The following is a 27,307-nucleotide window of genomic DNA, read 5'->3' on the forward strand; positions in this document are numbered from 1 at the left end:
GTGTTTCTGCTCACTCTGAGGTGCAAGTAATTTATTATATGTGACCCTGGAGCACAAAACCAGTCTTAAGTAGCACAGGTATATTTGTAGCAGTAGCCAATAATACATTGTATGGGTCAAAATGATCAATTTTTCTTTTATGCCGAGAATCATTAGGATATTAAGTAAAGATCATGTTCCATGAAGATATTTTGTAAATCTCCTACCATAGATATATCAAACCTTAATTTTTGATTAGTAATATGCATTGCTAAGAACTTCATTTGGACAACTTTAAAGGCGATTATATTATCTCAATATGTAGATTTTTTTTTGCACCCTCACATTCTTGATTTTCAAACAGTTGCATCTCGGCCAAATATTGTCCCATCCTAACTATCATACATCAATGGAAAGCTTATTTATTTAGCTTTCAGATGATGTATAAATCTCGATTTCAAAAAATTGACCCTTAAGACTGGTTTTGTGCTCCAGGGTCACATATATGGAAATGATTCTATTCTGTGGCTTCTCTTAGTGACCTCTAGTGTCAGTTTTCAGGAAGTGATGATTTTGTTCTTTTTGACTCTTGAAAACTGTGCTTTATTCGCAAATATTTTGTGTTATATTCCAATTTTACACGCAAGTTAAATTTGCAACTTTTCAAAAGGCTTAAACATCACTTTCCATACAGGTCTGGAGCAACATGATGACAGAGATGATGATGACAGAAGATACATTTTTGAGTGAACTATCCCATATAAATATATCTTTTGTACTACTGCTACATCAACATAAAAAAAACACTTTTAAAACATGGCACTTCACAGCAACCTACTACTCTGAACTATTCATCTTCATCCTCTAATCATCATCACTCAAAGTAATGCATTTAATACAATATGCTCTCAGATGATGTTTGTTTTTAATGCCATGTCAGCTGCTATGGATGTTTCCATTACAAAATCCAGGTTAGATAAAACATATAACAACAGATGACTGATGGATTATTTTTAATAAAATTCTTTAAAGTGATCCTAGACTGACTTTGTCAGCAGTATACACCTTTCTCACAGCACTATAAATATCACAGTCCTGCTATTTCGGCAGAAATTCTACCTTTGATTCAATGGACAGTGTTGCACCTGAAGATGAGCTTTGTTCATCCTGAGGCCTGAAGATGAACTGTGTCAATTTTCTGTGACAGCTCTGCTGTTTCAAATGTCTCAGTAAATGGCTGAACTGGCTGAAACTGCCTCCACACGAGGGACACTGGTACGGTTTCTCTCCGGTGTGAACCCGCTCGTGTTTTTTCAAGTTTCCAGACTCGGCGAAGCTCTTCCCGCAGTACGAGCACGTGTAGGGTTTTTCTCCGGTGTGCGTTCTTTGATGCATTTTCAGTTCACTGGCTCTGGTGAAGGCGCTGCCGCACTCGGAGCACACATGCGCTTTCACACCCGTGTGCTTCTTCTGGTGGTCTTTAAAATAGCAGAGCCATAAAAAGCTCTTCCCGCAGAAGGAGCACACATAGGGCCTCTCGTTGGTGTGGATTTTCAGGTGTCTTTTCAAGTGCGCCGCCAAAATGAATTTCTGTCCGCACTGGTCGCAGTTAAACGGCCGTTCTCCGGAGTGAGACAGCAGGTGAGTCTTGAGACTCGTGGCGTGTGTGAAACTCTTCCCGCACTGCGTGCAGCCGAACGGCTTCTCCCCCGTGTGGATCCTGATGTGATCCGTAAGGTTCGCTTTATGCGTGAATCTCTTCCCACACTGCTGACACGCAAACCGCCTCTCTCCGGAGTGAATCCTCATGTGATCCTTAAGGTTTCCTTTATGTGTGAAGCTCTTTCCGCACTGAAGGCACGCGTAAGGCTTTTCTCCGGTGTGAGTCCTTATGTGATCGTCAAGGTGTCCTCTTTGTTTAAAAGTCTTTCCACAGTGAGGGCAGACGAGCGCCGTTTTCGGCGTACTTTTATTTTCAGTCTGTGAGCGACTCAAAGATTTTTCACTGGTTATGATTGCATCAGGTTTCTCAAAATGCTGTTTCTCCTCCATTTCATTCAGCTCTTGACTTTCCTCCTTCACCTCCACCAGGTCTGAAATGAACACAAAAGTTTAAAGTTAGCAAGCAATGCAGCATGATGCACTTTTGTCTGCTTTTTTGATCTCAAAACACTTTAAGTGCATCCCAGTTCATGTACATATGCACAATTCTATGAATTCTATAAACAGTGCATGCAGTGTGTTCACACGAAAAATTCTAAAAAAGAGTGCAATTTAAATACCTGTATGATATGACCTGTAAAATGCACTTTCCTAGCCAAAAAGATAAATCTCATGCACTAGATGGTTGAATACATAGTGGATACTATAGGTGTATACATTTGGGACACTTTATGTATGAATCAGAATCAGAATCAGAACAGCTTTATTGTCAAGTATGCTTACGCATACAAGGAATTTGTTTTGGTGTCACAGGCTTCCAGTGCATAGAGACGACAACAACAACACAGAGAAAATAATATAGGCACAAAGGCATGTTACGGGCGAAGGCATGTTACTTTAATATGGTACAATATCAGCATACAGTATCATATTACATATATGATTATTAGAAATGTGTACCGAGCAACAACCATAAACTGACCTCTTTGTTCCTCAGGATCATCCTTTAATATTTTGAATGGTTCCGGGTCGCTCACGTCCCCAATCACCACTCTGACAAACTCCATCTTTTGGACAGTGTGTTACACCAGGACTATTCCAGCCTCTTCACCTGTAAAATGACTGATTTACTCCCAGAAATGGGAGGATCTTCACTGAAGATGTCAATCAGGATCTCTGGTGTGATGTGGTACGGAGGTGCAGATCTGCCCATTCAAATTTAAAGAAAGAAAAAATCAATACATTTTCTGCAAAATTACTGCAATGCATTTATTGGGAATGCGAAATAAGGGCTGGACTGGACTGATGCTCAAAAATGTCACAATGCAAAACTCTTAATGGCTCTAAAATGTGTCTTCAACCTCTTTTACTAATATAGAATTAACTCTTTTTTCTGTTATTATGTTGTACAGTATGACCAGTACATGATGACAGATTTTTGTTACATCCAGACTAAACGCAAAATGCATTTTAATCATTCACTTGCAGAATAAAACCCTCAAAACTTTAAAAACAAGAATGACTACAACACACACTGAATAATAAAGACCTCTATAGATATAATGCAGCCATATATAGTGACAGGGATAGAGAGTACAATGACTATAAAGTGTACTGATCTAAATAGAAAGTTCAGCTATTGTAATAAACGGTGGCATGCAGATTAAGAATAAATGTATTAAACATCATTATTATTTTGTACGTTATTTAGCTTCATTCTTGATGTGAACAGGCCTCCAACCATCACAGTATCACATTCCGTAGTAATGCAACATTACATTCACTTCACATCACTAAGGCAAATGTTTTCAGGAATATTCCGTGTTTGTTAACAGCACACCTGGCAAAACGTCCAAACACCTCTATCGTTTCATATCGCTTTAAACACACGAAACACTAAAGCGCTATAAACCACAAACCTTTCCTCAGCAGACGCACAACAGCCTCCGTCACTGTTGCTATGACGTCATGACGCCGTTCGGCGAAGCAAAAATAAAAGTCTCTCGTTCATCACAGCAACATGCGATATTACCATGTTTCTGAAGCACATTTGTAAATTAAAATCAAGATTAAATGTTCATGCACAATAACATGTTTTCACAGCAGTTTTTCTTCTGCTACTGATGTTTTCGCAAGCAACGCGGATTTTTCATGCACCTCCGACACCTACTGGATTGGAGTGTGAAACGATAAAATAAGATAAGATAAGATAAGATAAGATAAGATAAGATAAGATAAATAAGATAAGATAAGATAAGATAAGATAAAATAAAATAAAATCCGACCCGCAACCGTGGCTTACATTAATTTTAAACAAAGTTTCTAATCATGCTTTTAAAACTAAAGGAAGCCTAAGCATTTTCAGTGGCGTTCGACAAAATCAGAAATCACTGCAATAATGATAAAAACAAAACAAAACAAAACAAACAAACAAAACAAAACAAACAAAAAAAAAAAAAACACCTCACCTCGCTGCTCTGAATAAGACAAACTGAAACAAAGGAGTAAACCTGTAAAATTAGAAACGTTTGCCATCTAGCGGTACTGACACGTTACAAACACGCTTCAGGTGTTTTCACCTCACTTACAACACAAGAGTCAACTGTGTGGATCCTTTTAAATAATATTCATTCGGCTTGATCCACTGGCGCTAGTCACGATTCACAATTACACACATTTACTTTTTATTTACCAGCATTAAGTCTATGCGCCACATGAACTCAGTTATCAAAGTCTGTTATGAATTGTGGAGGACAATGATTCTTAAATCTGTGTTTTTCCTCTGTTTACTAGTCGGTAAGTTACGTTCATTAAATGGTGAGGCTTCCCTGGTGAAAAAAACAGCATATGCTGGTTAGGTAGGTTTTGATGCTGGTTTAAGCTGGTCCTTTGCTGGTTCATGCAGCTCCTTGACCAGCAAAAACCAGCAAAGGACCAGCTTAAACCAGCATCAAAACACACCTACCAGCATATGCTGTTTTTTTCACCAGGGTTACCTGATTTAGTTTTTACATTAATTTTGTAAGTGTTTTGTAAAGCAACATTTTTTGATGTGCATGGGGCCTGTATTTGTTCAGAAACTGTTTCTCATTTCTGTCTTTTTTAATGACATAAAAATTAATCAAACTGTCAAACTGCCAAAGTTGAAGCTTATTAGCAAGTTTGAGCAACATCTTGTTTGAAAAGCACATTTCCTCAGTTAGGATTAAGTTAACAGTGATTCCATAACAAGCTCATGTATTTTGCTGTTTGTGTTTCTCCAGGTGTGTTTGGTGCAGACACAGAAAACACTGAAACCGTGTCGGTGATGGTGGGAGATTCGGTCACTCTGCACACTGACATTGGCACAGTCAGGAGGAACGATCACATCATGTGGATGTTTGGACCTGACAGTCCAGACAACCAGATAGCAGATCTCATGAAATGGTCCTACATGCTCTCCATATACGTGAGTGGAAAGATGCCGTTTGGAGACAACCTGCAGCTGGATCATCAGACCGGATCGCTGACCATTAAGAACACTGTATCCGAACACTCAGGACTTTATAAATTAACTATCATCCACAACAGAAAGACTTCCCGCAAGAAGTTTGATGTTAAAGTCTATGGTAAGAAAATTAAGTTTTGTGCAGAACTGTGATTATAATGCATTTTAATCTTGTTGTCATTGTTTTCCAGCCCCTCTCCCAGTTCCCATCATCACCACTGACTCTTCTCAGAACTCAACAGCGGCAGAAAGATCTGCCGGTCCAGCGTGTGTCCTGATGTGTTCGGTGGCGAATGCGTCCCGGGCGACTCTGTCCTTCTTCAAGGGCAGTGATTTGGTGTCCAGCGTCAGCAGCTCTGATTTCAGCAGCTCGCTCTCTCTGCCTCTGGATGTGGAGTATCACGATGAAAACAGCTACAGCTGTTTGGTCAATAACTCCATCAGCAACCACACCACACTCTTCAACATCACAGATCTCTGCCAGCCGCCTTCGGGTACATCAGGTTTGTTCTTTTCTTTTACTGTTTACATGACTTCTCAGACCTGGCTGTACTGTATTGCAATTGAAAGCTTGGGCATTTGTGCTATTGTGCATGACATTTAAAGGCATAATTCACCCAAAAATTCTGCCATAATTTCCTCCCCCTTATTCTGTTCTAAACACTAAAGAAGATTATTTCAGCTTCTGTCTGTACAACCCAGTTTAGTAAGTAAGCAAGCTATTTTCTTTAAATATGCAAGACTAGAAGAATAACAAAGTGCAGTAAATGGTAAAAATATTTCTGATACAAACCAGTGTGTTTATGATTATGACAATAAATTACTATGATAGCAAACACCAGTTTGCACTATCAAGCAGCATAACGGACTGTTTTTGTACAGCTGAAATAACTGACAAGCTATTTTTGACCACTGAAAATGTGTAGTGTACAATTTAACAATTTACTCATATTGAAATCCATGTATCTTTGAAAATGAACCATCAAAGGACATAAAAATTAAGATACCAAAAGAGCAGTTTAAAAAACAAAAGATAAAAGGATATGAAATTCCTCAGATACAGGCATGCAAAACATCAGAAACAAAGTGTTCACCGTTGACATAGAATGCAACAAAGATTGCTAAAGTCAACGTGTTATATTAATAAATCCACCAATCTCCTATAAAAAATATCATGATGATGTTGCCATTTTTCTGAACTCATTTTTACTCTCACGTAATTTGGCTCCAAATTTTTGACCCCCATCTACAAAATTACACAGTAAATATACATCCATATTTTATATTTACGCTGGTCTTTATTCAGACAAAATGGAAACAATATAAAAACTTTCTAGACAGGGAACCTAAATCTGGCGTCAAACGTAATTGGTTGTTTCAAGTCACATGACCTCATGATGTTGTCACAGAAGAGCCAGTGAGGTTTAGATGTAATTGATGAATTGTCATTTGATTTGGACTCTGAGCCTACAAATATCTTCTTTTGTGTTGAAGTCATATGTGAAAGTCATATGAGTTTGGAATTACATGAGAGTGAGAAAATTACAAATTTTCAGTTGCATGGGGAAATGCATAAATTAATTTGTTTGTTTCTGCTGGACCCCGTTTATCATTTCAGACGACTCACTGCTATACTGTCTGGTGCTGCTGGTGCTGATTCCTGTCGCTCTCACAGTGACAGCTGTCATATTGTGTGTCTGTAGAAAACAGAGAAAAGCAGAACAAGAGAGTAAGTATCACATACAGTTCACACTACTGCTCAGGTTTGGGGGCGGTTCGTATTTTTTAATGTTTTGAAAGTCTTTTTCTGCTCATCAAGGCTGCATTTTTGTGATCTTAAATATAGTAAAATATTATTAGAATTTAAAATAACTGTTTTCTATATGAATATGTGTTAAAATGTAATTGATTGCTGTGATCCAAGCTGAATTTTCAGCATCATTACTCCAGTCTTCAGTGTCACATGATCCTTCAGAAATCATTCTAATATACTGATTTGCTGCTCAACAAACATTTATGATTATTAACAATGTTGAAAACAGTTGTGCTGCGCAATATTTTTGTGGAAACTGTGATACATTTTATTTTTCAGGATTCACAGATGAATAGAAAGTTTAAAAGAACAGCATTTATTTGAAACAGAAAATCAAAATGCTTTGCAAAATGCTTTTATCTTTTAACATTTGGTGTTTGTTTTAACCAGCTGATGAAAACTGCTAACGCTATAGAGAACTGTGAGGATGAAATACTGTGTACCAAACGTGCACAAACCTGAAGAAAGTATGAAGAGACTGTATTTCTGCACACACTGAATAACTCTGTTAGTGTTTAGCAAAGGTTCTTTATTTAACTGTTTTTAATAGAATGTTTAATTTATTTATTGAGTGTGTTTTGTCACCATCACTCAGAATGTCCGTCCAGACATGATGAAAATGATGGTTTCATGCAGACTGTTTTTAATCCTTCATTCGATCCAAACATGTGTCTCTCAATGCTGCTAACTGAAGAATTAAAGCAGTGTGGTTTGTTATATTTCACTTTTGTGATTGCTGTGAAGAGAAACTTGATCGATGATGTTTTAAAGATTGTAAATGTATTTTATTAAGATTGTAGCAGTTTCAGTAGCTGCTCTACTGCTGCTTTTGTTCTGAAGGGAAACATTGTCTGTTAACTTATCATTGTCAGTCTATATTTCTGCTGTAAACTTGAATTTGTTTTAAATAAATTATTTTTTAAAACAACATTTTATGTTTTGTCATTTGACAAGTGATTTTTGTGGAGTTTGTAGTGGGATACTCAGACCTGCATGTAAGTTCCTGCCTTTTAACATCTAAAAATTATTTAACATAATTACAGACTTGGAAAAGAAAAGAAAAGAAAAGAGGTCAGGATAGTGTTTGACTTCGTGAGATTTTATTTGCATTTATCAGGCTACTTTTAATAATGAATACAAATTATTATAGATAATATTTGAGTAGACTGTATGTGTACTGAAGCAGATTTACGTTTATTTGTGGATCTTGTTCAATGTATGTGTAAGTATTAAACATACAATTCACATTTGAACAACATTCCGGTGGGTGGCGCTACCGCCAGCAGGTTTCCCGTCAAAAGCGGCGAAGAAGACATCAGACATGGCGCTGTCCTGTGCGGCATTCATGCCGGTTCGCGCACTGGTCATTTTAAGGAGAAAAACTCTTGAAATTAATAAAGACATCTGGTCAAACTGGACTTCTGCATGCCATTACAGGACTAAACCTGGTGTCATACCTAAACACAGATATTCTCCGCCAGAAACCGTTCACAAAGGTAAGACATGTGACATCGGCGAATGCAAACACATCACGTCAAAGACGAATGAATGTGAATACACGCGCTTAATCGTCTCTGACGGTATCGTGCGTTTGCGTACAGGTCCTCCTGATCTTCTCCAAGAGTTTCCTCAGCCGAAGAACCTGCTGTACGCCACACTGTCCAGATCTCTGGGTCTGTCCGACCTGTCCCAGTACATCCAGTACAGCTGCACCGATGGAGAAGTCAAGGTTAGATGCGGCTGTCGCTGTCTGGATGGATCATTCAGTGATTCTGCTTATTCTAGAGCTTGATCAAACATTACTGTGTGATTGTGGTATGCAGTTTTATTACTCGTGACGCAGAAGTTTTGTGCTCCATGTCTTTTATTAGAGAGCGACAGTCACACTGCACTGGCCCGTGAGGATCGAGACCGAGGGATTCGGGTCGCGTAAAGTGGAGGCGGAACGACAAGCGGCAGCTGCGGCTCTCTGTAAACTCAGAGTAAGTGTGTTATGTGCTAAAAGGAATAATTCACCCAAAATGAACATCTGCTTACTATATGCACCCTCTCAGGCCATCCAAGATTAGGATGAGTTTGTTTGTTCATCAGATTTGTAGAAATGTGTCATTCCATCACTGACGAACAGCTGATAAAAACATCACAATAATCCACAAGTAATCCACACCACTGCAGTCCATCAGTTCACATCTTGAGAAGACAAAAGCTGAAACAAATCCATCATTAAGACATTTTAACTGAAATATAAATCCATAATCCAGTGAATAAAGTCCATGTCCTGTTGTCTCTCACATCAAAATCCAGCCACATATTTGTTTAGAGCTGTTTTGGCTTGTAAACAGCGCTTGATCTGTGCAGATTTCTCTCCTGATTCAGACCAGACCACTTTTTCAGTGGAGGAATCGTTATTATGGATTATGGACTCGTAATTTAGTTAAAAACATCTTAATGATGGATTTGTTTCAGCTTTTGTCTTCTCAAGATGTGAACTGATGGACTGGAGTGGTGTGGATTACTTGTGGATTATTGTGATGTTTTTAATCAGGCATTTGGACTCTCATTCTGACGGCACCCATTCACTGCAGAGGATCCACTGGTGAGACAGTGATGGATTGACTGTCTCACCAAATCTGTTCCCATTGCATTTAATGTGACTGACCTCTTGGTGAACTATATGGCGGCTGAACTACAGTTCAGTATTTTACCTGAATTTGAAAATTACTCTGCTCCAATGTTATTTCAAAATATGGTCCTGTATGACCTTCCTTTGTCCTTGGAATGCTAAAGAAGAAATTCTGAAGACTGTGGTTTTCAGTCTTTTCTGTGTTGTAGTAATTATTAATGGAGACACAAAGGCATCAGAAAACATTCAGAAAACTTGTCCACATTTTCCTGTGCACTACATTCCAAGTCTTTTAAAGCCATGTTTTAATTCACTGATTCAAGTAATTTAACAAATAAGATTTGCTTTCTGTGCTGTTTATAAAAAATGGTAGATTGTTAGAATACTGTTACTAGGTTAAGTAATGCTGAAAATTGTGCATTGTGTTTTTAGGAGCTGGGAGTCTTCAGCTCAGGAAAGAAACCATCTGTAACAGGAATGACAGGACAGAAAGGGAGGCAGACGTCTGTCTGGGAGGATGATGAAGATGTGGTTGTTCGTGATCGTCTTAAATATCTGCCATTCCAGAAGAAAACACGGAAGGAAAGAGACCAAGGGTAATATAATCCTCTACCTTATTACGGAGTTGTTTATTTCAAGTTTGTCATTTCAGTCCTATGCTGTGATATAAGCATGTAGAGGAATGAAATAACGCACAAATAAGACTGTAGTCGCAATGTCATCAGATATTCTTGTTCTTTGAAAGTGCAAACAGAGCACAGAGATTGAAAATGGCAAACACAATGTGCCAAAAAATGTAAAATATTATCTGATGACACATACGTAGCATAATGTATGTTAGAATAGGTCACAGACAAAACACACTTGCAAGTATGTGCACTTGGCTGTTGGAGATATTAAAGATGTTATCAGTAATGTGAGCTTGTTGTTAGCAATGTGCCTGATTAATAGGTCCTAGTGTTTTTTGTGTATTTTAAAAAAGTGAATAGGGCTGGGAACAAGCCCTGAGGTACCCCATTTGTTAATTGATGTGACTTGTCATATCCGTAAGTGTATCAGTAATCAGTAATTGTTTTTCATGGGGATGTAAGGTGTTTTCAACATTTACAGGGAGTAGTCAGAGATTTTATTAACATCTGAATTGAAAAATTCTGTTTTTGTTTTGTTTTGTTTTGTTTTGTTTTGTTTTTTTCTTCCCAGACCACAAACTACATAAAAATTCCCATCTGAATTTTCTGCTGTGTTTTTTTTTTTTTTTTGTAATCACAGGGTCATGTGAATTTGGATAGCAAATAAAATGAACATGGATTAAGTATGAAGATTCTTATCATTGAAGTTCAGAAACAGCACACTTTCTGTCCATCGATTGAATATCCACACAAAATGATATTATTACCATCCATTGTTCAGAGAGATGAAAGAGCAAGAAAACCATGTTTTCATGCACTTTTTGAGAAGTGCATTTGTGGGTTTGTAGGATCACAACTCGCTCCTCCACCCTGAATGAATCGTTATCTGTATGAGCTTTATCAGAATCAGAATCAGAATTAGCTTTATTTGCCAAGTGTGCGCAAACACACAAGGAATTTGTTGTGGTTTTTTTAAGGTGCTCCTGGTACATACACACATACATTTAAATAAAATAAAAAACTTATAAATAATAATGTATGAATCTGGAACAGATGATTTATGTACAGATTTGTGCATTATTTTCTCTATATACAGCTATATAAAAAAAGAGATGTGCATGAATATTTACATAATAATACTACAGAAAGAGACAATAATTAGAAATGGAGAAAGAAATACAGAAATGAATTGTAGAACCCAGGTAATGTTCATGTTTATCTGTTTAAACTGGAGGTGGCATTTGGGAAAAAGCTGTTTTTATGTCTAGATGTTCTAGTGCTCAGGGATCTGTAGCGTCTGCCTGAGGGGAGAAGTGCAAACAGGTTGTGTCCGGGGTGAGAAGGGTCTTGGATGATGTTTCCTGCCCGTTTCTTCACTCTGGAGATGTATAAGTCCTGAAGGCTGGGCAGGTGCACACCAATGATTCTTTCTGCTGTCCTAACAGTCCGTTGCAGTCTTATCAGCGAGGAGCCATGCATATTTATTAATTTCCAGTTTTCCATGTTGTTTGATATGTTACAGGCCAATAGAAGAGGATCCAGCAGTGACTGAGGCGCTCTCCATATTTCCAAAGCCAAAAGCACTTCTTGGCAGTGTCATTCAGGTGGCCACGTCGTCCAACAGAGTCAGAGTATGTTATAAAGCATTACTGATGATCAGCACACACATCTCACAGATAGACATTGATTTCCTTTTTCTCCTGTTTCATTTAATTCCTCTGTGTTTCTGTTTCTCTGTTCTCCTGTGTGTAGGAGCTGCTTCAGTACAGAACTACTGGTGGGAAGGTTAAGACGTGTGAGTTGACCGTACGCTGGCCGGAGGAGATGACATTTACCGCTCATGGCCGTCGCAGAATGGAAGCAGAGACAAACGCAGCAGCACTGGCTTGTCTCAGGTTTAAGGTTGGGCAGAAAACATACACGTACATTTCTTTAGGGAACTGACTCACAGGACTCATTTGTTCATGAACCAGACAATACATGTTCTGCTATGTTTACTTTTGCGTGTCGTCGCTGCAGGAAACGCAGCTGTGATATGTGCCGCACTTGATGTGCATCTTGATAAAAATATAAAAATACTTTTTAACGTACTTGTTAACTGAATTTGAGAACTTATTTCTGAGATGTAAATGACAGGGCTGCCCTCAACTAAAGATCTTGCTGATTCACTAGTAGTTGTTCATTTTAAGCATTGGTCGACTATTAGTCGCACGTTTATTAATCATATTAATGAGCCTTTAATTGCCTACATAGCCTAATAATTGCTCAAGTGCATGCATAAAACTTGCCACAGTGCACCGGCAGATATAATAATTATAAATATGTCAGGGACAAAACAGTAAGGAGACATGTTGCTCTCTATAGATGTATTTTTCATATCTGAAAGGCAAGTATACACAGTTTCTAAGTATTGCACTCAAGACCGAGATAGCAGAAAACACATCCTGTTTGCTTTCATTATTTTACAAAAGCTCAACGTTTTGTTGTTATTGTGAGTGCACAAATAAACATAGAGATACCCTGCAATAAAGGTTTTTCTAATGGACTCTTTTTGACAAATCACATTTGGCGATTTGGTTCCTAACACTAACTTTGCCTTCCCATTCATGACCCTAAAGGACAAAAATGTATGCAATTTTATAAAGTAAATAGTTTAACCAGTGTTTCAAGAAGTTTAAAATTTATTTCCATTGTTGTCAAGTGACTAACAGTGTTGATAACCCCTCTGCTTTGATTGTTCACAGGAGCTGAAGCTTCTGGATGAGCAGAACAATCCTCTGACTCACGCCAGGTACCATCAGCAGGAGGTGCGTGAAGCCGGAGAGAGACACAGACGACCGTGCTATATCGAAATACCCACAGATCTAGAGCAGAGGATTCAGGAGTACCTCACACAGGTGAAACATATACAATCTCACTCTGGATCAGTGCTTTGGACGATCACAAGTAAATAATGAATATTTCATAACTATGTGACCATGGACCACAAAACCAGTCATAAGGGTCAAAGGGTTTTTTTAAGTTGATCATAGCTGAATAAATAAGCTTTCCATTGATGTATGGTTTAATGGATGTATAGGACGATATTGGCTGAGAAAAAAAAACAGAAATGTTGAGAAAATCGCCTTTAAAGTTCTTAGCAATGTATATTACTAATCAAAAATTATGTTTAGATATATTTACAGTAGTAAATTTACAAAATATTTTTATGGAACATGATCTTTACTAAATATCCTAATGATTTTTGGTATAAAAGAAAAATCAATAATTTTGACCCATACTGTTTATTTTTGGCTATTGCTACAAATATACCCGTGATACTTAAGACTGGTTTTGTGGTCCAGGGTTGCATACTTGTTAGAATATAGATGGACAGACATGATTTTCATTTGGCTTGTGTATCTGCTCTGTTACAACATAATTACAAGCATTACACTGAACTGATAAATTGAGAATAATGTAAAAATAGTCAAACAGAAACAAGGGGTGTGCAATATTGACACACATTGACAATCTTTTTTGGGGGATTTATAGTGATAATTAAATAATATTTTGTAGAGTCTGTTTTTGTGCTGGTTCTTTGGCTGTGTTAGGCCTGTCATGGATAAATAAACATGACACTAAAACTTCCAGTAGGTGGCAGCAAGTCCCTGTCTTAATGATTGATTCTTTGAATCATTCATTCAAATGATTTGTTAAAAATTACTGTTTCATTTAGAAACAGAGTAGCTGTCTGTATGAATGGATATTTGAATCATTGACTCAAATGACATTCAAAACTAATTCATTCACCATTAAAACACCAAACAAAATGTTCTGATTTGGAACTATTTTTGTGGCGAAACAAAAACTGACAATTTTGTGTCTAAAATGAAACTCACTTATTTGCTTGTTGAAATATTGTGTAAAATCAATATCATTCAGGAAAACGGCACTCATACTTGTGTTATATTACTTAAAGATCTCGTATCATATAAATGTAAAAACAAAAACCCATACAGAATTATATGGGCATTTTAACTGCATTCAAATAAACAGTGAATGCTTTTGGACTGTCAATATGTTTTTGTTTTTTTGTTTTTGTTTTTCTTGCAAATACTCATAAATACTTGGTAATGTCAGCTCACAACAGTTACGTTATTAATAACAGAAATGTTTAGAATGGAAAGAACACCTAGCTAATAAATGAGAAAAAAAAAACAGCAGTTCTGTAGAACAGAACACACTTTTATATTTATTTATTTATTGAAATAGTTCTGTAGTGTCATGACTGATATGTGTTTGTTTTAGTATCCAGCGGAGGCTGAGGTTCAGAAACTGTGGGATGAAGAGGAGCAGCTGTCAGTTCAGCAGGAGTCGTCTGTCAGCACTGATGATGATGATGATGATGAAGACTTCATTACAGATGCTATCACCGGCAAACCGTACCGCGCTTTACGCCCTGAGGAGGAAGAGAGTCTCAGCGATCACCTGCTCAGCCTGTGGATGAGGGCGGGGCCTGGCCGAGGGGTGGAGCTTCCCGTGGACTCATATAAAGGGAGCGTTCTCGACGCGGTGAGGTCCTCACAGGTGGTCGTGATCGCCGGAGAGACGGGCTGCGGGAAAACCACACGGATCCCACGGTTCCTGCTGGAGGGGCAAGTCAGGAGAGGAGAGGGGGCCAATTGCAACATCCTGGTCACGCAGCCTCGCCGGATCAGCGCCGTGTCTGTGGCGCACCGTGTAGCGCAGGAGATGGGACCGGCCCTCCGACACTGTGTGGGATACCAGGCAAGAACATACAAGACATTTCAGTCTGCTTACAAATTTGTTTAAAGTTGATCTGAAGTCACTCTTTTCTAAATGCATGTTATTGGTTTTGATACGATGCACACGAATGCTTCATTATTTAATTTTTGCATGACTTCTCCAATCCTTTAGTCTGCATAAATCCCACCCTTATTCAGATCTTCTTCCATTTTTAAGGCCAACGTCCACATCTCAAAATCCAGTCAACTACTCCACTTTTTCTTTTTCAATAATCTGTTTTATGTGGGTGTTTAACATTATATGGCAGAGAAGATCTGATGCTGCTTGCATTTCACTGCGATTTTTACAATTTTTTTTTTTAAGAATACAAAAACATAAGTAAGCAAATAAAACATCCTAAAAATGTTTGAATTCATTTTTTCCTATATAGTTTACTTTACAACACTGAACATTTCAAAATCATTCTTTTGATGAGCTTAAAGGCTCATTCACAGCAGGGTTGTTTTAGTTTACTAAAACTAAACAATTTTTGTTACTCGAAATAAAATAAATGCACTAAAGGTACAAAAATAACTACACTAAAAAAAAATAAAAATAAAACTGAAATAAGAAATACTATAAATGAAGACTATATAGACCTGTGTAGTTTAAAAACGAAAAAAAATAAAAATCACAAAAACAAGAAATTGAAACTTTAACAAGCATTAAAATAACAGAAAATAACTAGTTCAGAGTATTAATTAAAACTATAATAGTATCTAATTGATGGTATAATAGCACTGGTTCACATGAAAAACAATAACATTTTATTTAAGTGTGCATTGCAGTTATGTTTTTATGTACTTCAACTTTTTTTTTTTACTTTTTGAAAATATCACAAACTCAGTGTTATTTTAGTATCATTCAGATACTCTTATTATTTTTCATAACTTTTTTGTTTTCTGTTTTCATTGTTGTTTTAAAGTTTAAGTAATTGTTCTGTTTTTGTAATTTTGTACAGTTTTCATTAATATTTATTTCAGTTATAGTGCATTTTAGTACAATTTAGTGCATATTGTAGTATTTTTAGCCTAAATGAAAATGAGAAATGTTGGCCTTTTTTTTTTTTTTTTTTTTTTTTTGTTAATCAGGTAACACTTTACATTAGTTAACATGAACTAAGAATGAACAATACTTCTACAGCATTTCTTAGTTACAGTTAATTTCAACATTTACTAATGCATTATTAAAAATCACAAGTTGTGTTTGTCAACATTAGTTAATGCACTGTGAACTAACATGAACAAACAATGAACCACTGTATTTTTATTAACTAACATTAACTAAGATTAATAAATGCTATAATGAATGTATTCTTCATTATCTGTTGTTGTTAGTTAACACATTAACTAATGTTAACAAATCACACCTTATTGTAAAGTGTTACCAAAAATTGTTTTAGTTAAAGCTGTAACCCTAGTATAACTGATAATCCTTCCTCACAGCATATTATTTTATTAACGTCTAATAAATCAACTTAAATTATTAATTGTAAACTGGAGAGTGTTCTTGAGTCTAACAGCTGTCTGTGTCTCTTGCAGGTGCGTCTGGAGTCCCGTCCACCGGAGCGCAGCGGTGGCGCTCTGCTCTTCCTGACGGTCGGTGTCCTCCTGCGCAAACTCCAGTCCAACCCCGGTCTGCAGGGCATCAGCCACGTGGTGGTGGACGAGGTCCATGAGAGAGACGTCAACACCGACCTGCTGCTGGCCCTGCTGCTCTCCACCATGAAGGACAATCCAGACCTGCGTGTGGTGCTCATGAGCGCCACGGGCGACACGCAGCGGCTCTCTCAGTATTTCGGCGGATGTCCGGTGGTGCGTGTGCCTGGATTCATGCATCCGGTGCAGGCCAGGTTCCTGGAGGAGGTGATAACGGAGATGGGTCGACCGTTACCGCCGATGAGCCGGGAGAAGAGAAACGGAGAGGTGAGCTCAGATGAAGCCTCGGTCGCACGGTTCACGTGTGGATTTTTGATTGTGTGCAGAACTGTAAATATACTCTGTGCTTAAAAATTTGCTTCTGTTCTTTTGTCTTAAGGAAGAAAAAGATGTCGCCCCTGATCTTGATTTAGTGGCTGATGTGATAAACCACATTCACTGCAATGGAGAGTCAGGTAAAGATGATTTTTGGGGTGAACAAATCAGAAAACTTAGGCTGATATGTATACACTGTGTTAAATGTAGCAGAATGAGAGTCCAAACAGCGGATAAAAATATCACAGTAATCCACACCACTCCAGTCCATCAGTTCACATCTTGAGAAGACAAAAGCTGAAACAAATCCATCAAGACATTTTTAATTAAAATCCATAATCCATAATAATGCTTCCACCAGTAAAAAAAAGTCAATCTTCTGTTGTCTCTCACATCAAAATCCAGCCACATTTGTTTAAAGCTGTTTTGTCTTGTAAACTGTGCTTGTTTTGTGCAGATTTCTCTCCTGATTCAGACCAGACCACTTTTTCTTCTCGTATACTGACTGACAGTGTTTTCTCTGCTGCAGGTGCTGTGTTGTGTTTCCTCCCAGGATGGCAGGATATTAAAGCTGTACAACAGAAACTGGAAGAAAAAGCAGCTTTCAGATCCGGCTCACAGTTGATTTTACCATGTAAGTACAGCAGCTGCAGGTTGATGGGACAGGATAGACGATGACTGATATAATGCACTGTATATTATATTGTAATCTAATTTGATAATTTCCCAATCATATTTGTTTATAAAATGCATATCAGTCGTTTCAAGGACGTGTTTTCTCTGTCTCTGCTGCAGTGCACTCCAGTATGGCCGTATCAGACCAGCAGACGGTGTTCCAGCGTCCTCCAGACGGACAGAGGAAGATCGTTTTGACCACCAACATTGCCGAGACCTCCGTCACCATAGACGACATAGTGCACGTGGTGGACGCCGGCTGTCAGAAAGAGCAGAACTACGATCCCAGAACCAAGGTCCTAAACACTCATAATGCATTCAGGTCTGATTTGATCCAGAAGAGATAAACAAAAATGTCTAAAAATGTTTCTTATTTGTTTTTTTTGTTTTTTAGTAAAGGAACAAAGCTTTGCAAATGCCTTAAACCTCAATCAGTTTTTTTTTTTATTTATTAGTTTTTATTTATTTTCTTTTTTGTAATATTTTCTAAAAGTTATAACCATTTAAATGATAATGTTACATATTTTGTGTTTAGGTCATTTTAGACCCGGGTATGTATGGAGTAAGTTATATTATGGATATGGATATTGGATATTTTGTTTTTTCCCCCTGTATCTCACTTTTGGAACTAAATTTTCTTGATAAACATGGATATGCACACCTATTGACAACCATTGCAACATGAAAAATTGATCACTTTTTCATCTGAAAGTGAAAGTTTATGCAAGAAAAAAAATATATAGAAAATTGTATATTGTATTTAAAGAATAGTTTTTTTTTTTTGTTGTGATTTATGTGTACTTTGAAATTTTAAAAGAATTTCTCATTTTTCATTGATTAAAAAAAAATAGGAAAATACAGTAACAACATGGTAACATTCAAAAAATTTTGTCACATTCACTCACTAATTAGTTGAAATTTCTTAAATTATTTCAGTGTTATAAAACCACAATTGTTTGGTTTCAGTTGGACAGGTATGCAAGAATAGTAAACCGATTTTGAATGCCTTATGAGGGCTACATTTATTCAATTGATGGTTGTTTTGTGTCCTCAGGTCTCTGGTCTGAACACGGTCTGGATTTCACAAGCCAATGTCACGCAGCGAAGAGGAAGAGCAGGTCGCTGTCAGCCTGGCCACTCGTACCATCTCTTCCCTCGAAAACAGCTGGGCAGCATGGCTGTGTTTCCCATCCCAGAGATCCTGCGCACCCCTCTGGAGAGCGTCGTCATACAGGCCAAGATTCACTGTCCGGACAGCAAAGTGAGCGAGCAAATGATGTGGGGGAAAAAAACAAACAAAAAAAAACTGTTTAACTGCTTTAAACTGTTTGCTTTAGAGTCAAGAAAAGAAGCTTCATTTGGTCAATTTTCTACATTTAAGATCAGCATATTGGATCATTAATGTAATCATTGTTATTGTTCCTCATGCAGGCTGTGGACTTCCTGTCACAAGTGCTTGATTCTCCAGACAGTCAAGCAGTGAAAGTTGCTGTGAAAAACCTAATTGATATTGGTAAGTGTTTTTCATTTTTTTGTAAAGTAGAGCTGGTATTTTTGCCTTTTTTTTTTTTTTTTTTTTTTTTTTTTTTTTTTTTAAATGCGTATATTCATATATACTGGTTTGATTCTGTTCTGTTTTTTAAAGACTGGTCAAAACAGACTGAACCTTTAAAAGCAGGGTCCTTTATACAAAATGTGTTATGTCTTCCATACCATCAATTTATTTATATATATATATAAACACCAGTGGCGATTTCTTTAAGACTGCAAGGGAAGCTCAGCTTCCCCTATAATGTCACAAAATTAATGGTCAAATTATGTACTATTGTATTAACATTTTATTGACTAAAAATGCGTTAGAAAACGTTCATCTCAAAGACGAGTTCGTTCAGAATCAGTTAGATATAGCAGGTCGGCTGACTTGATTTTCTTCTCATACATTCCCGTAGCGTCACAGTGCGTTTCCCCGTTGAAGCCCAGCGTCCATTGACTTCAATGCGGCTGCTTTGAACGTTTTTTTTCAGTGCTTTGAAACTAGACGGTCATTGGATAAACGCTGCGATTATGTCCCGCCCACGGACGCTCAGCGTCTCTGGGGGTGAATGAGGAGCAAATGAGGAGTGGGCTGGCCTGGACTCCGAGCTTCTGCGTGATGATTGGAGGGTCTGTCGAAAGATTGCATCTCCTTTTGACTGACAGCGATTTTGTACTATAAGGAATCGCTGAAGCTATTCGCGCTCAGTCCCATCGCGGATTTCTCAAGTTCAGTCGAAATAAAAACTGCTGCAACCTATTTCTTTATATTTGCTTGGCGAAATTGCTTGATTTTAATCATACATTTCACACAATTATACACCACATTCCTTGTTTCACTTTTACAGAGTTTAATATTTTTTTTTTAGATCGTTCATTCATTCATTGATTACTTGGTGTTCCTTAAAGACATGGAGTTGGACAGTGCAATGCCTCAGCTTTACAAACTGTTCTCATTAGTGGCAACAATTGGAGCTACATCTGCAGGTGTAGAAAGGAGCTTCTCCTGTTTAAAGCGGCTCAAGTCCTACCTCCGAAACACAATGGGCCAAGGCCGTTTAAGCAGCCTAGCTCTGCTGGCCAGGACACTGGTCAAGTCACTGGAAAAGACGCCTAGTTGGTACGACAGGGTCACAGACTGTTTTCTTGAAAAGGAATGTAGGGCAGAATGTACTTTTAAATAAATAGACAATTTTATGATGTAGGCCAAAAATGAGCTTCCCCTATTTGACAGACCAGTAGCCGCCACTGATACACACTATACACACACCAGAGTATGTGAGCGGAGTGGAGTGGGAGCGGAGCGCGGAGTGGAGCGGTGTGATTTTTAATAGAGTGAGGAGCGGAAATTTTAAAAGTCGGAGCGTTGTGGTTTTTACTCGCTCCAAGAGCGCTCCACTACCGCTCCATCACGAGTACAATTCATGACAACGACCCAAAATATAACTGAATATATCGCAAGAATTCATGTGTTAAACATAGCCTATTTAGCTAGCTTGATAGAGATGGATAACTCAAATCAGAAAGAATGTGAAAACTAGGATGACGTCAATGGACGAGCATAAAGTTATAGTTTTCAATGAATTAGTTTGTTCTTTCAAGATATTTAATATTTTCAAGTGAAAGCGTGATTTAAACAAGTACAACACTTATTCACGCAATTGCTCTCTCAATAATATCCGATTTCGAATGAGAAGAAATCTATAAGAAATGCAGCGATCTGTACGTAAAATAACTGACGAAACGTATTGTTATTATTATTTTTATTTTTTTTATCACAAACATTTGCACTGCAAAAAGAAGCAATTATACCTTTTAATGCTGACTGACAACAATGTTAGCTTGGCATGAGGAAAAAAAGTTTGCGCACTGGTGTTCCAATAAGCCACTTTAAAACTACACTTTCGTTTTATTTCTGTTATTTTCTTCTTTTAATATACGTTATGAACAGAACTGTGGTATTTCAAACATACTGATATAGTTTAGACGCGGAGCGAAGGCGGAGCGGTGTTTCTGGTATCAGTGAGCGAGGAGTGGAGCGGGAGCGGGAAACAGTGAACCCGGAGCGGAGCGGTTATAAAATGCACGGAGCGCGGAGGGGAAATTGTTGTCGCTCCACTCCGCTCACATACTCTGACACACACTGCCCTCCAGAAGTTTGGAAACGCCCTAGAAAAGTGGGGTTTTGAACAATACTGGCATGAATCCTTTTTAATTAGTTTAATTATGAAGACATATTTTATTACATAAACAGTTTCTACATAGAAAAACGTAAATTTCAGATTCACCAAAATATCCACCATTAGCAGCTATTACAGCTCTGCATAATCTGGGCCTAAATTCATTGTGTTTGAAACTTAATTGACAATTAATTGTTGAAGCTATTAAGGTGTGCTGACCCAAAACTCTTTTAAAAACCTGGGCCAAGTTTAAACCAGTAACCAGGCATCACAGCTGGCAAAGGGGCATGTCTGACTTTGACATGTATATATTGCCATTATTATGTCATCAAAATGAAAATTATTATTGCTGATATATATATATATATATATATGAAGAGTTCAGATGCAAAACCAGCTAAAAGCCATCTCGGTCAAAAATGAGATAATGATACTGAGTAAATGCTCCTGACACATATTATGCATCCATCAAATACTTTTACTTCAAACTCGCTAAAATTCCAGCCTCAGCCCAATCAGAAATACCAGTACTTACATAGAAACCTATATGAAGTAGCCAGAAAGAAATGCTCACTTTTTAAGAAAAATGTCAGATGGATTTAGCTGGTTTTGCATCTGAGCTCTTCATATATATATATAATTTATTTTTACAATAATTTTTTTATTATTATTATTTTTTTATGTTTATCAGTTTTACATTGATTATTTTATTTTTTTACATTTTTCGTTAAGTTTTCTCTGTTTTTTTTGTTGTTGTTTGTTTTTAAAAGTTAACAATAATGACCCTAATTAAAATGCTATTCTGAGCATGTTTCGTCAGCATCATGTATGTTTCGTGTTTAATCAGATGCTGCTGTTGTGTCGTATATTAACGCTCTCCTCCTCCTCTCTGTGTGTCAGGTGTGCTGGACGCCGCTGAGAATCTGACGGTGCTGGGCGAGCGCGTGGCCTGCATGTCGTGTGACCCGCGCCTGGGGAAGGTTTTGGTTCTCTCGGCTCTGTTTTCTTGCGTTCTTCCCGTTTTGTCTGTGGCGGCCTGTTTAACGCGAGACCCCTTCTATAACAGCATGCAGAACCGGGCCCTCGTCGCCAAGGTTAGAGAGCCATTCGAAGAGCTGGTTGTGTTCGTCTGTACCAGTGTTCATCCATAGCTTCACTGTTTTGTGCTTTTGTTTCTTACTGTGGTTTGCTGTCGTCTCTGCAGGTCAAGTCGGCTCTGAGCGGCTCCAGCTGCAGTGATCATCTGGTCTTCAGTCGAGTTGTTCAGAGCTGGAAAGAGCAGCAAAGCAGGGAGAGTAAGCAGGAGTTTCTGGACAAATACACTCTGTCTGGAGCCAGTCTGCGCTTCATACATGGTGAGACGTGCACATAATTAATGCATGATGATAAAATTTGCAGAGAATCACTGACATAAGAAAATATTCACACTATATGGGCATCTAATTAAACTGAATTAAAATCTAAATAATAGAGTTACAAAGGCCATCTCATTATTTTGAGAGTACATGTCCATGATGAGTCCTGAACTTGTGAACACTAACCCTTCTGATGCATTCAGGTCTGTTTTGACCTGGAAGATATACATACATGAAGAATGCATAGTTTTTAGTACAGAAATGCTTTTTTTGTTTCGTTTTTTTTTTTAATAGTTATTTATTAAGAGATATAACCATTAAAAAAAGTTTGGGTCATTTTGACCCAGGTATGTATGAAGGACCAGAAATTGTTAGAAAGATTTTATAAAATTATCTATGAAGTTATATTAGTGTCAATTTTGTTTTTGGTGTATGTTTAGCCTTTTCCCATATCTCGCACACTTTTGATGTGGCTTCCTTATTTGTCTTCTCTCCTTAGGATGATTTGTTTTGTTATAGTCCTGTTACTTTTGCTAAAAGCGTCAGTTGAATGAAGAAGTGTGATGTACATGCCATTTTAGATATAAATCTAGATGATCTGTTGATTTCTCAACTGATTTCCTCCAAATCATCTTGTCTCTGTGTGTCAAACAGGCCTGATGCAGCAGTTCGGTGAGAATCTGTGTGAAGCTGGTCTGGTGGATCATTCTGCTGAATGTCTGCGTGTGTCGTCTCGTCTGAATCAGCACAGTCAGCAGGAGCAGCTGGTTAAAGCGGTGCTGATCGCCGGCCTCTATCCTCACCTCATACAGGTGCAGCACACGTTTCTTTAGCATGCGTGTATGTTCGTATAGTATCGGACATTTGTGTATAATATTTATTTTGTAAGCACATCTTTTCAAACCTTATTTGAAGCTTTAAGCAGATTTGAAGTGTGTTGCATTTATTAAAATTGTACTAGTCAATTTTGTTTTAACATGATTGTATGTAGACATGCCTGACTTGTTTTACTGATGGACAAAACTGTACTGATTTATAGTGTCAGCGGTTTTTGGCCACAGCACAAAAATATTAACTGTAAACACAATTTCTGTGTAGCTGCACATCTGTTTCTAATGTTTCTGAAATGTTTCGAATGTTTCACCAGGTGAAAAGAGGCACAGTAACCAAAAGTGGAAGATTTCGGCCAGAAAACCTTTCGTACCGTACAGAAAGTGGCCCTGTGCTTCTGCACCGCTCCTCTGTCAACAGGTGAACACATGAATAGAGTCACATAGAGCTATTAATAATGCCATATGAAATGGGTAGATTGAAATTTGTTTTATTGCTTCAAGGCCTCACCCCATACATTTTTACAATATAAATGCTTTAACTCAAAACCCCAATTTCTACAGGAAAATGTATTTTGAAGACTTTACCTTATACATTAAGCATTACAGATATCTACAGATATCTAAGTATTAAGTCTGCTGTGATATTGTAGCTTTATAATGCTTTTTGATTAGTTTACCTCTTCACATCAGAAATGAGTACCAGTGTTTGCTTACAGGTTCTGAGTTTTGTGTCACAGTCCAATCTTTCAGTAACAATCTCTTTTTACAGCCTGCATTAGTGTTACTGCCTGAAGTATGATACATAAAACAAAAACAAACAAAAAAACATTATTGTTACTTTGTAAATAAATGTTAACTGAAATAAGTTCAAAAAAAAAAAAAAAAAAAATATATATATATATATATATATATATATATATATATAATTTTTTTTTTTTAAATTTATTTAGCTAGGTACAGAGGCAAGTCATTTTCATTTAGTTTTATGATGTACTAAAATAACAACAACTTAAACTGCAATAAAAAATAATTTAAAAAATGGACAAAAAGTTAAAAAAAATTAATAAAAACTAAAACAGTATCTCAATAATACTATAACACTGGGCAGACTATATGTTCTGTGTATTTCACTCATCACTTAAACACAGACAGGAATACAAAATCTTCCTTTTTCTGTCATTAAGGAATAAAATATCAGTTAGACTTTTTCATCATGAATGTGCATCATTTGAATATGAAAGTGTTTTTGTGTGTGATTCAGGGGAAATCAGGATCTGTCGAGTCGCTGGCTCACCTTCTTCTCTGCGGTGAAATCAAACGGTCAAGTCTTCATTAGAGACTCTTCGGTGGTTCATCCGCTGGCGCTGTTGCTCCTCACCGACTGTGACGTCAGCGAGAGAGGTAATGCCGCGTCTAGTTACATCACTTTATACTAGTGTTCACTGTGTGAATGAAAACTGACAAAACGTTCATTCAGTACCTTTTTTCAGTGACAACACTGAAATCACTGTGACTATATAAACATGCAATATCATTGATAGAAAAAAAGAAGAGACTAAAATGTAGGTTAAAAATAGAAATTATCAAAAAAAAAAAACAAAAAAAAAAAACTAGATTTTATGCTTGCGGTTGCCAGCTAGCGAGTGTTTAAATCCCCCAATCAGAGCTTCTCTCTTTATAAAGACTTATTTTCTGCCCTGTTCAATTTATCTTCCCAACCTGGCTAACATTTACACTGCAGAGAAGTGTTGATGATCTGAAAACATTGACAAATATGTAAGTTGGAGTTGATCTCAACTGTTGTTTGCAGTTGAGGCCACAATACAAAGTCTTATTGGAATTAATATTAATATTATCAATATCATAATGTAGAAAGTGTTTATATTTCTGAAACTTGATGAGGTCAAATAAAGCATCTACAGTAAGTTGACACATGCTTGATTTGTGCTTACAGGTGAAAGTGCAATAGTTCTGAAGCAATTTCTCTAATCACAACAATCATGATCAGTAATCACAATTTTATGCCCTAGTAAAAAAAGTAATAGATTTAAAATGCATTTATTTTATACTAACTATAGTTCAAGTCTATAAACATATTTACTGACGTCGCTCGAGACTCTTACTGATACAAAAATTGTAATTAAACTTCATTTGCTGTACTACTTGTGCACAATGCACATTTCTTAATATTAAGCCTAAAATATGTTTTAATGCCACTATTGATGAGGATATTTAAATTATATCAGTCCTTAAATGCAAAAAATTCAAAGTGTATTTAAAGTTAGTTCCACTTTAGCACAATCAAATATACTTAAGTATATCTTTAGCTGGAATTCAGCACTACTTCCACACAATTAAAATGCATTAAATACAAAATTAGTTGTTCCAATTTAGCAGTCTTTAAATATACCAGTTTAGTATAATAAAAGTACGATTGCAGATAATTTTTATTAAGTACATAATATGTAAATGTATTTAAAGTGTACTTGGCATAATAAATGTATTTTAAATACATTTTAGTATATTTATTTTTCACTAGGGTGTAACAACTGAAACTTGACTAAAATATGTATTAAAAAAAAAAAAAGGACATTTGACACCGGACTATATAAAACACAAAACTATAAAAACAGCTGACAAAATAAACACTTTTTAAATAATAAAATGTAATGTAAGATGATTTATCAATGCATGTTTGGGCTGAAATATTCCGTAGACACAGTGGTAATGATTTGTTTTTGTTTTTTTGTTTTTTAATTAATTTAGATGTTGGAGATCGTGTTGAAGTGGTGTTGCCGGGTCACACGCTCATCCGATGGGAGTTTTCTCCACATGTCTGGGAGTTACTGTGGGATCTGCGCACTTCCCTACAGGCCATGATCCACCGCAATCTGCGCCGCTCACAATGTCAGTCCACCGCAGACGACCGCAAGGACAGCAAGCTTATCGCTTTATTAGTGGAGCTGCTGAACAACACCGATTCAGATTCCATCAGCGATCAGGATGAGTTCAGCAGCATTAGCACAGAAAACACTCAGGCAGACAGTCTGTGATGTCCACATATGTGTGTTTGTGAGACTGAGAAATGTTCTGACGTTCCAGCCGAACACTTCTTTAGTGTGCATCAAACTGTCTTCTGCAAGAAGTCAATCATACATGTCAGTGCATGATGAATTAAGCTACTTAATTTATTTAAAAGAATGGTGGCATTTTTTTCATTTGTAGACTATGTAAAAACCTAGAACAAAGATATTTTCATAATGTTTGGGGGACATAAATATTATCAAGCTGTAAGGATGTGTACATAAAAATGTATCTAACTTAATATCAGCGTTGTGTATGAGAATTATGAAAACTGCTATAATACTAAACTATTTTGTGTGCCTGTGAGGGAGGGACAAGTAAAATGTAACAATGTGCCTAATTTATTGTTCAATTAAAGATGTCCAAATCACACCCTGCAAGATTTTATTGCTGATTTTCTGCACATTTAAATCTGATGAGACAACACAGTGCCTTGCAAAAGTATTCACACCCCTTATTTAATTTTTTTAAGCCTTAAAGTTCTTTAAATTAATTTTTCCCCCATAAGTCTATATATTCTACACCCCATAATGACAAAGCAACTGCTTATTTATTAAAAATGAAAAGCTGAATCATCACGGACCAATGTTAGGTCGAAAGTGTTTTTTGGAAAAGTTTGCTTTGGTAAGCTTTTTTGAACCACCAAAACAATGATATCACACTAAAACCTCAGACAGGTCCACACAAAAAGAC

General features: G+C 37.1%; 3 protein-coding genes across 5 annotated transcripts; 2 read left to right on the forward strand and 1 right to left on the reverse strand.

The window, feature by feature from the left end:
* Positions 1 to 493: 493 nt before the first annotated feature.
* On the reverse strand, positions 494 to 4,217 carry LOC127173472 (gastrula zinc finger protein XlCGF8.2DB-like). Of its 3 annotated transcripts, none has more exons than XM_051123396.1 (3): positions 4,110 to 4,217; positions 2,624 to 2,846; positions 494 to 2,072 (listed from the first exon to the last, which is right to left on the reverse strand). In XM_051123396.1, the coding sequence occupies exons 2-3, from the start codon at positions 2,706 to 2,708 to the stop codon at positions 1,078 to 1,080; spliced, it is 1,080 nt and encodes a 359-aa protein (XP_050979353.1). In that variant the 5' UTR covers positions 2,709 to 2,846; positions 4,110 to 4,217; the 3' UTR covers positions 494 to 1,077. The 3 variants fall into 3 exon arrangements, with proteins under 3 accessions (XP_050979353.1, XP_050979345.1, XP_050979359.1); XM_051123388.1 differs by lacking the exon at positions 4,110 to 4,217 and adding an exon at positions 3,561 to 3,765; XM_051123402.1 differs by lacking the exon at positions 4,110 to 4,217 and adding an exon at positions 3,482 to 3,565.
* Positions 4,218 to 4,297: 80 nt separating this feature from the next.
* Positions 4,298 to 7,819, forward strand: zgc:113293 (uncharacterized protein LOC550593 homolog). The gene is made up of 5 exons (XM_051123587.1): positions 4,298 to 4,437; positions 4,905 to 5,249; positions 5,320 to 5,631; positions 6,747 to 6,857; positions 7,332 to 7,819. The coding sequence occupies exons 1-5, from the start codon at positions 4,347 to 4,349 to the stop codon at positions 7,346 to 7,348; spliced, it is 876 nt and encodes a 291-aa protein (XP_050979544.1). The 5' UTR covers positions 4,298 to 4,346; the 3' UTR covers positions 7,349 to 7,819.
* Positions 7,820 to 8,254: 435 nt separating this feature from the next.
* Positions 8,255 to 26,985, forward strand: dhx30 (DEAH (Asp-Glu-Ala-His) box helicase 30). The gene is made up of 20 exons (XM_051122764.1): positions 8,255 to 8,437; positions 8,543 to 8,670; positions 8,813 to 8,923; positions 9,997 to 10,160; positions 11,716 to 11,824; positions 11,946 to 12,095; positions 12,938 to 13,090; positions 14,484 to 14,963; positions 16,523 to 16,906; positions 17,019 to 17,094; positions 17,484 to 17,588; positions 17,750 to 17,925; positions 18,684 to 18,890; positions 19,061 to 19,142; positions 22,243 to 22,436; positions 22,547 to 22,697; positions 23,352 to 23,509; positions 23,845 to 23,948; positions 24,792 to 24,931; positions 26,297 to 26,985. The coding sequence occupies exons 1-20, from the start codon at positions 8,263 to 8,265 to the stop codon at positions 26,581 to 26,583; spliced, it is 3,534 nt and encodes a 1,177-aa protein (XP_050978721.1). The 5' UTR covers positions 8,255 to 8,262; the 3' UTR covers positions 26,584 to 26,985.
* The last annotated feature ends 322 nt before the right edge of the window (positions 26,986 to 27,307 follow it).

The sequence above is a fragment of the Labeo rohita genome, chromosome 2 (assembly GCF_022985175.1).
Source record: "Labeo rohita strain BAU-BD-2019 chromosome 2, IGBB_LRoh.1.0, whole genome shotgun sequence".
Lineage (NCBI taxonomy): Eukaryota > Metazoa > Chordata > Actinopteri > Cypriniformes > Cyprinidae > Labeo > Labeo rohita.

What these genes read in the sequence shown, in the direction of transcription:
- LOC127173472 (XM_051123396.1), bottom strand. Translation starts at nt 2,708, where the DNA reads ATGGAGTTTGTCAGAGTGGTGATTGGGGACGTGAGCGACCCGGAACCA. An exon ending in TGATCCTGAGGAACAAAGAG is followed by an intron (nt 2,073 to 2,623) that starts GTCAGTTTATGG and finishes TGTTCATTTCAG; the next exon opens with ACCTGGTGGAGGTGAAGGAG.
- zgc:113293 (XM_051123587.1), top strand. Translation starts at nt 4,347, where the DNA reads ATGCGCCACATGAACTCAGTTATCAAAGTCTGTTATGAATTGTGGAGG. An exon ending in TTTCCTCTGTTTACTAGTCG is followed by an intron (nt 4,438 to 4,904) that starts GTAAGTTACGTT and finishes GTGTTTCTCCAG; the next exon opens with GTGTGTTTGGTGCAGACACA. An exon ending in GCCGCCTTCGGGTACATCAG is followed by an intron (nt 5,632 to 6,746) that starts GTTTGTTCTTTT and finishes TTATCATTTCAG; the next exon opens with ACGACTCACTGCTATACTGT.
- dhx30 (XM_051122764.1), top strand. Translation starts at nt 8,263, where the DNA reads ATGGCGCTGTCCTGTGCGGCATTCATGCCGGTTCGCGCACTGGTCATT. An exon ending in CGGAAGGAAAGAGACCAAGG is followed by an intron (nt 10,161 to 11,715) that starts GTAATATAATCC and finishes GATATGTTACAG; the next exon opens with GCCAATAGAAGAGGATCCAG. An exon ending in ACTACGATCCCAGAACCAAG is followed by an intron (nt 17,926 to 18,683) that starts GTCCTAAACACT and finishes TTGTGTCCTCAG; the next exon opens with GTCTCTGGTCTGAACACGGT.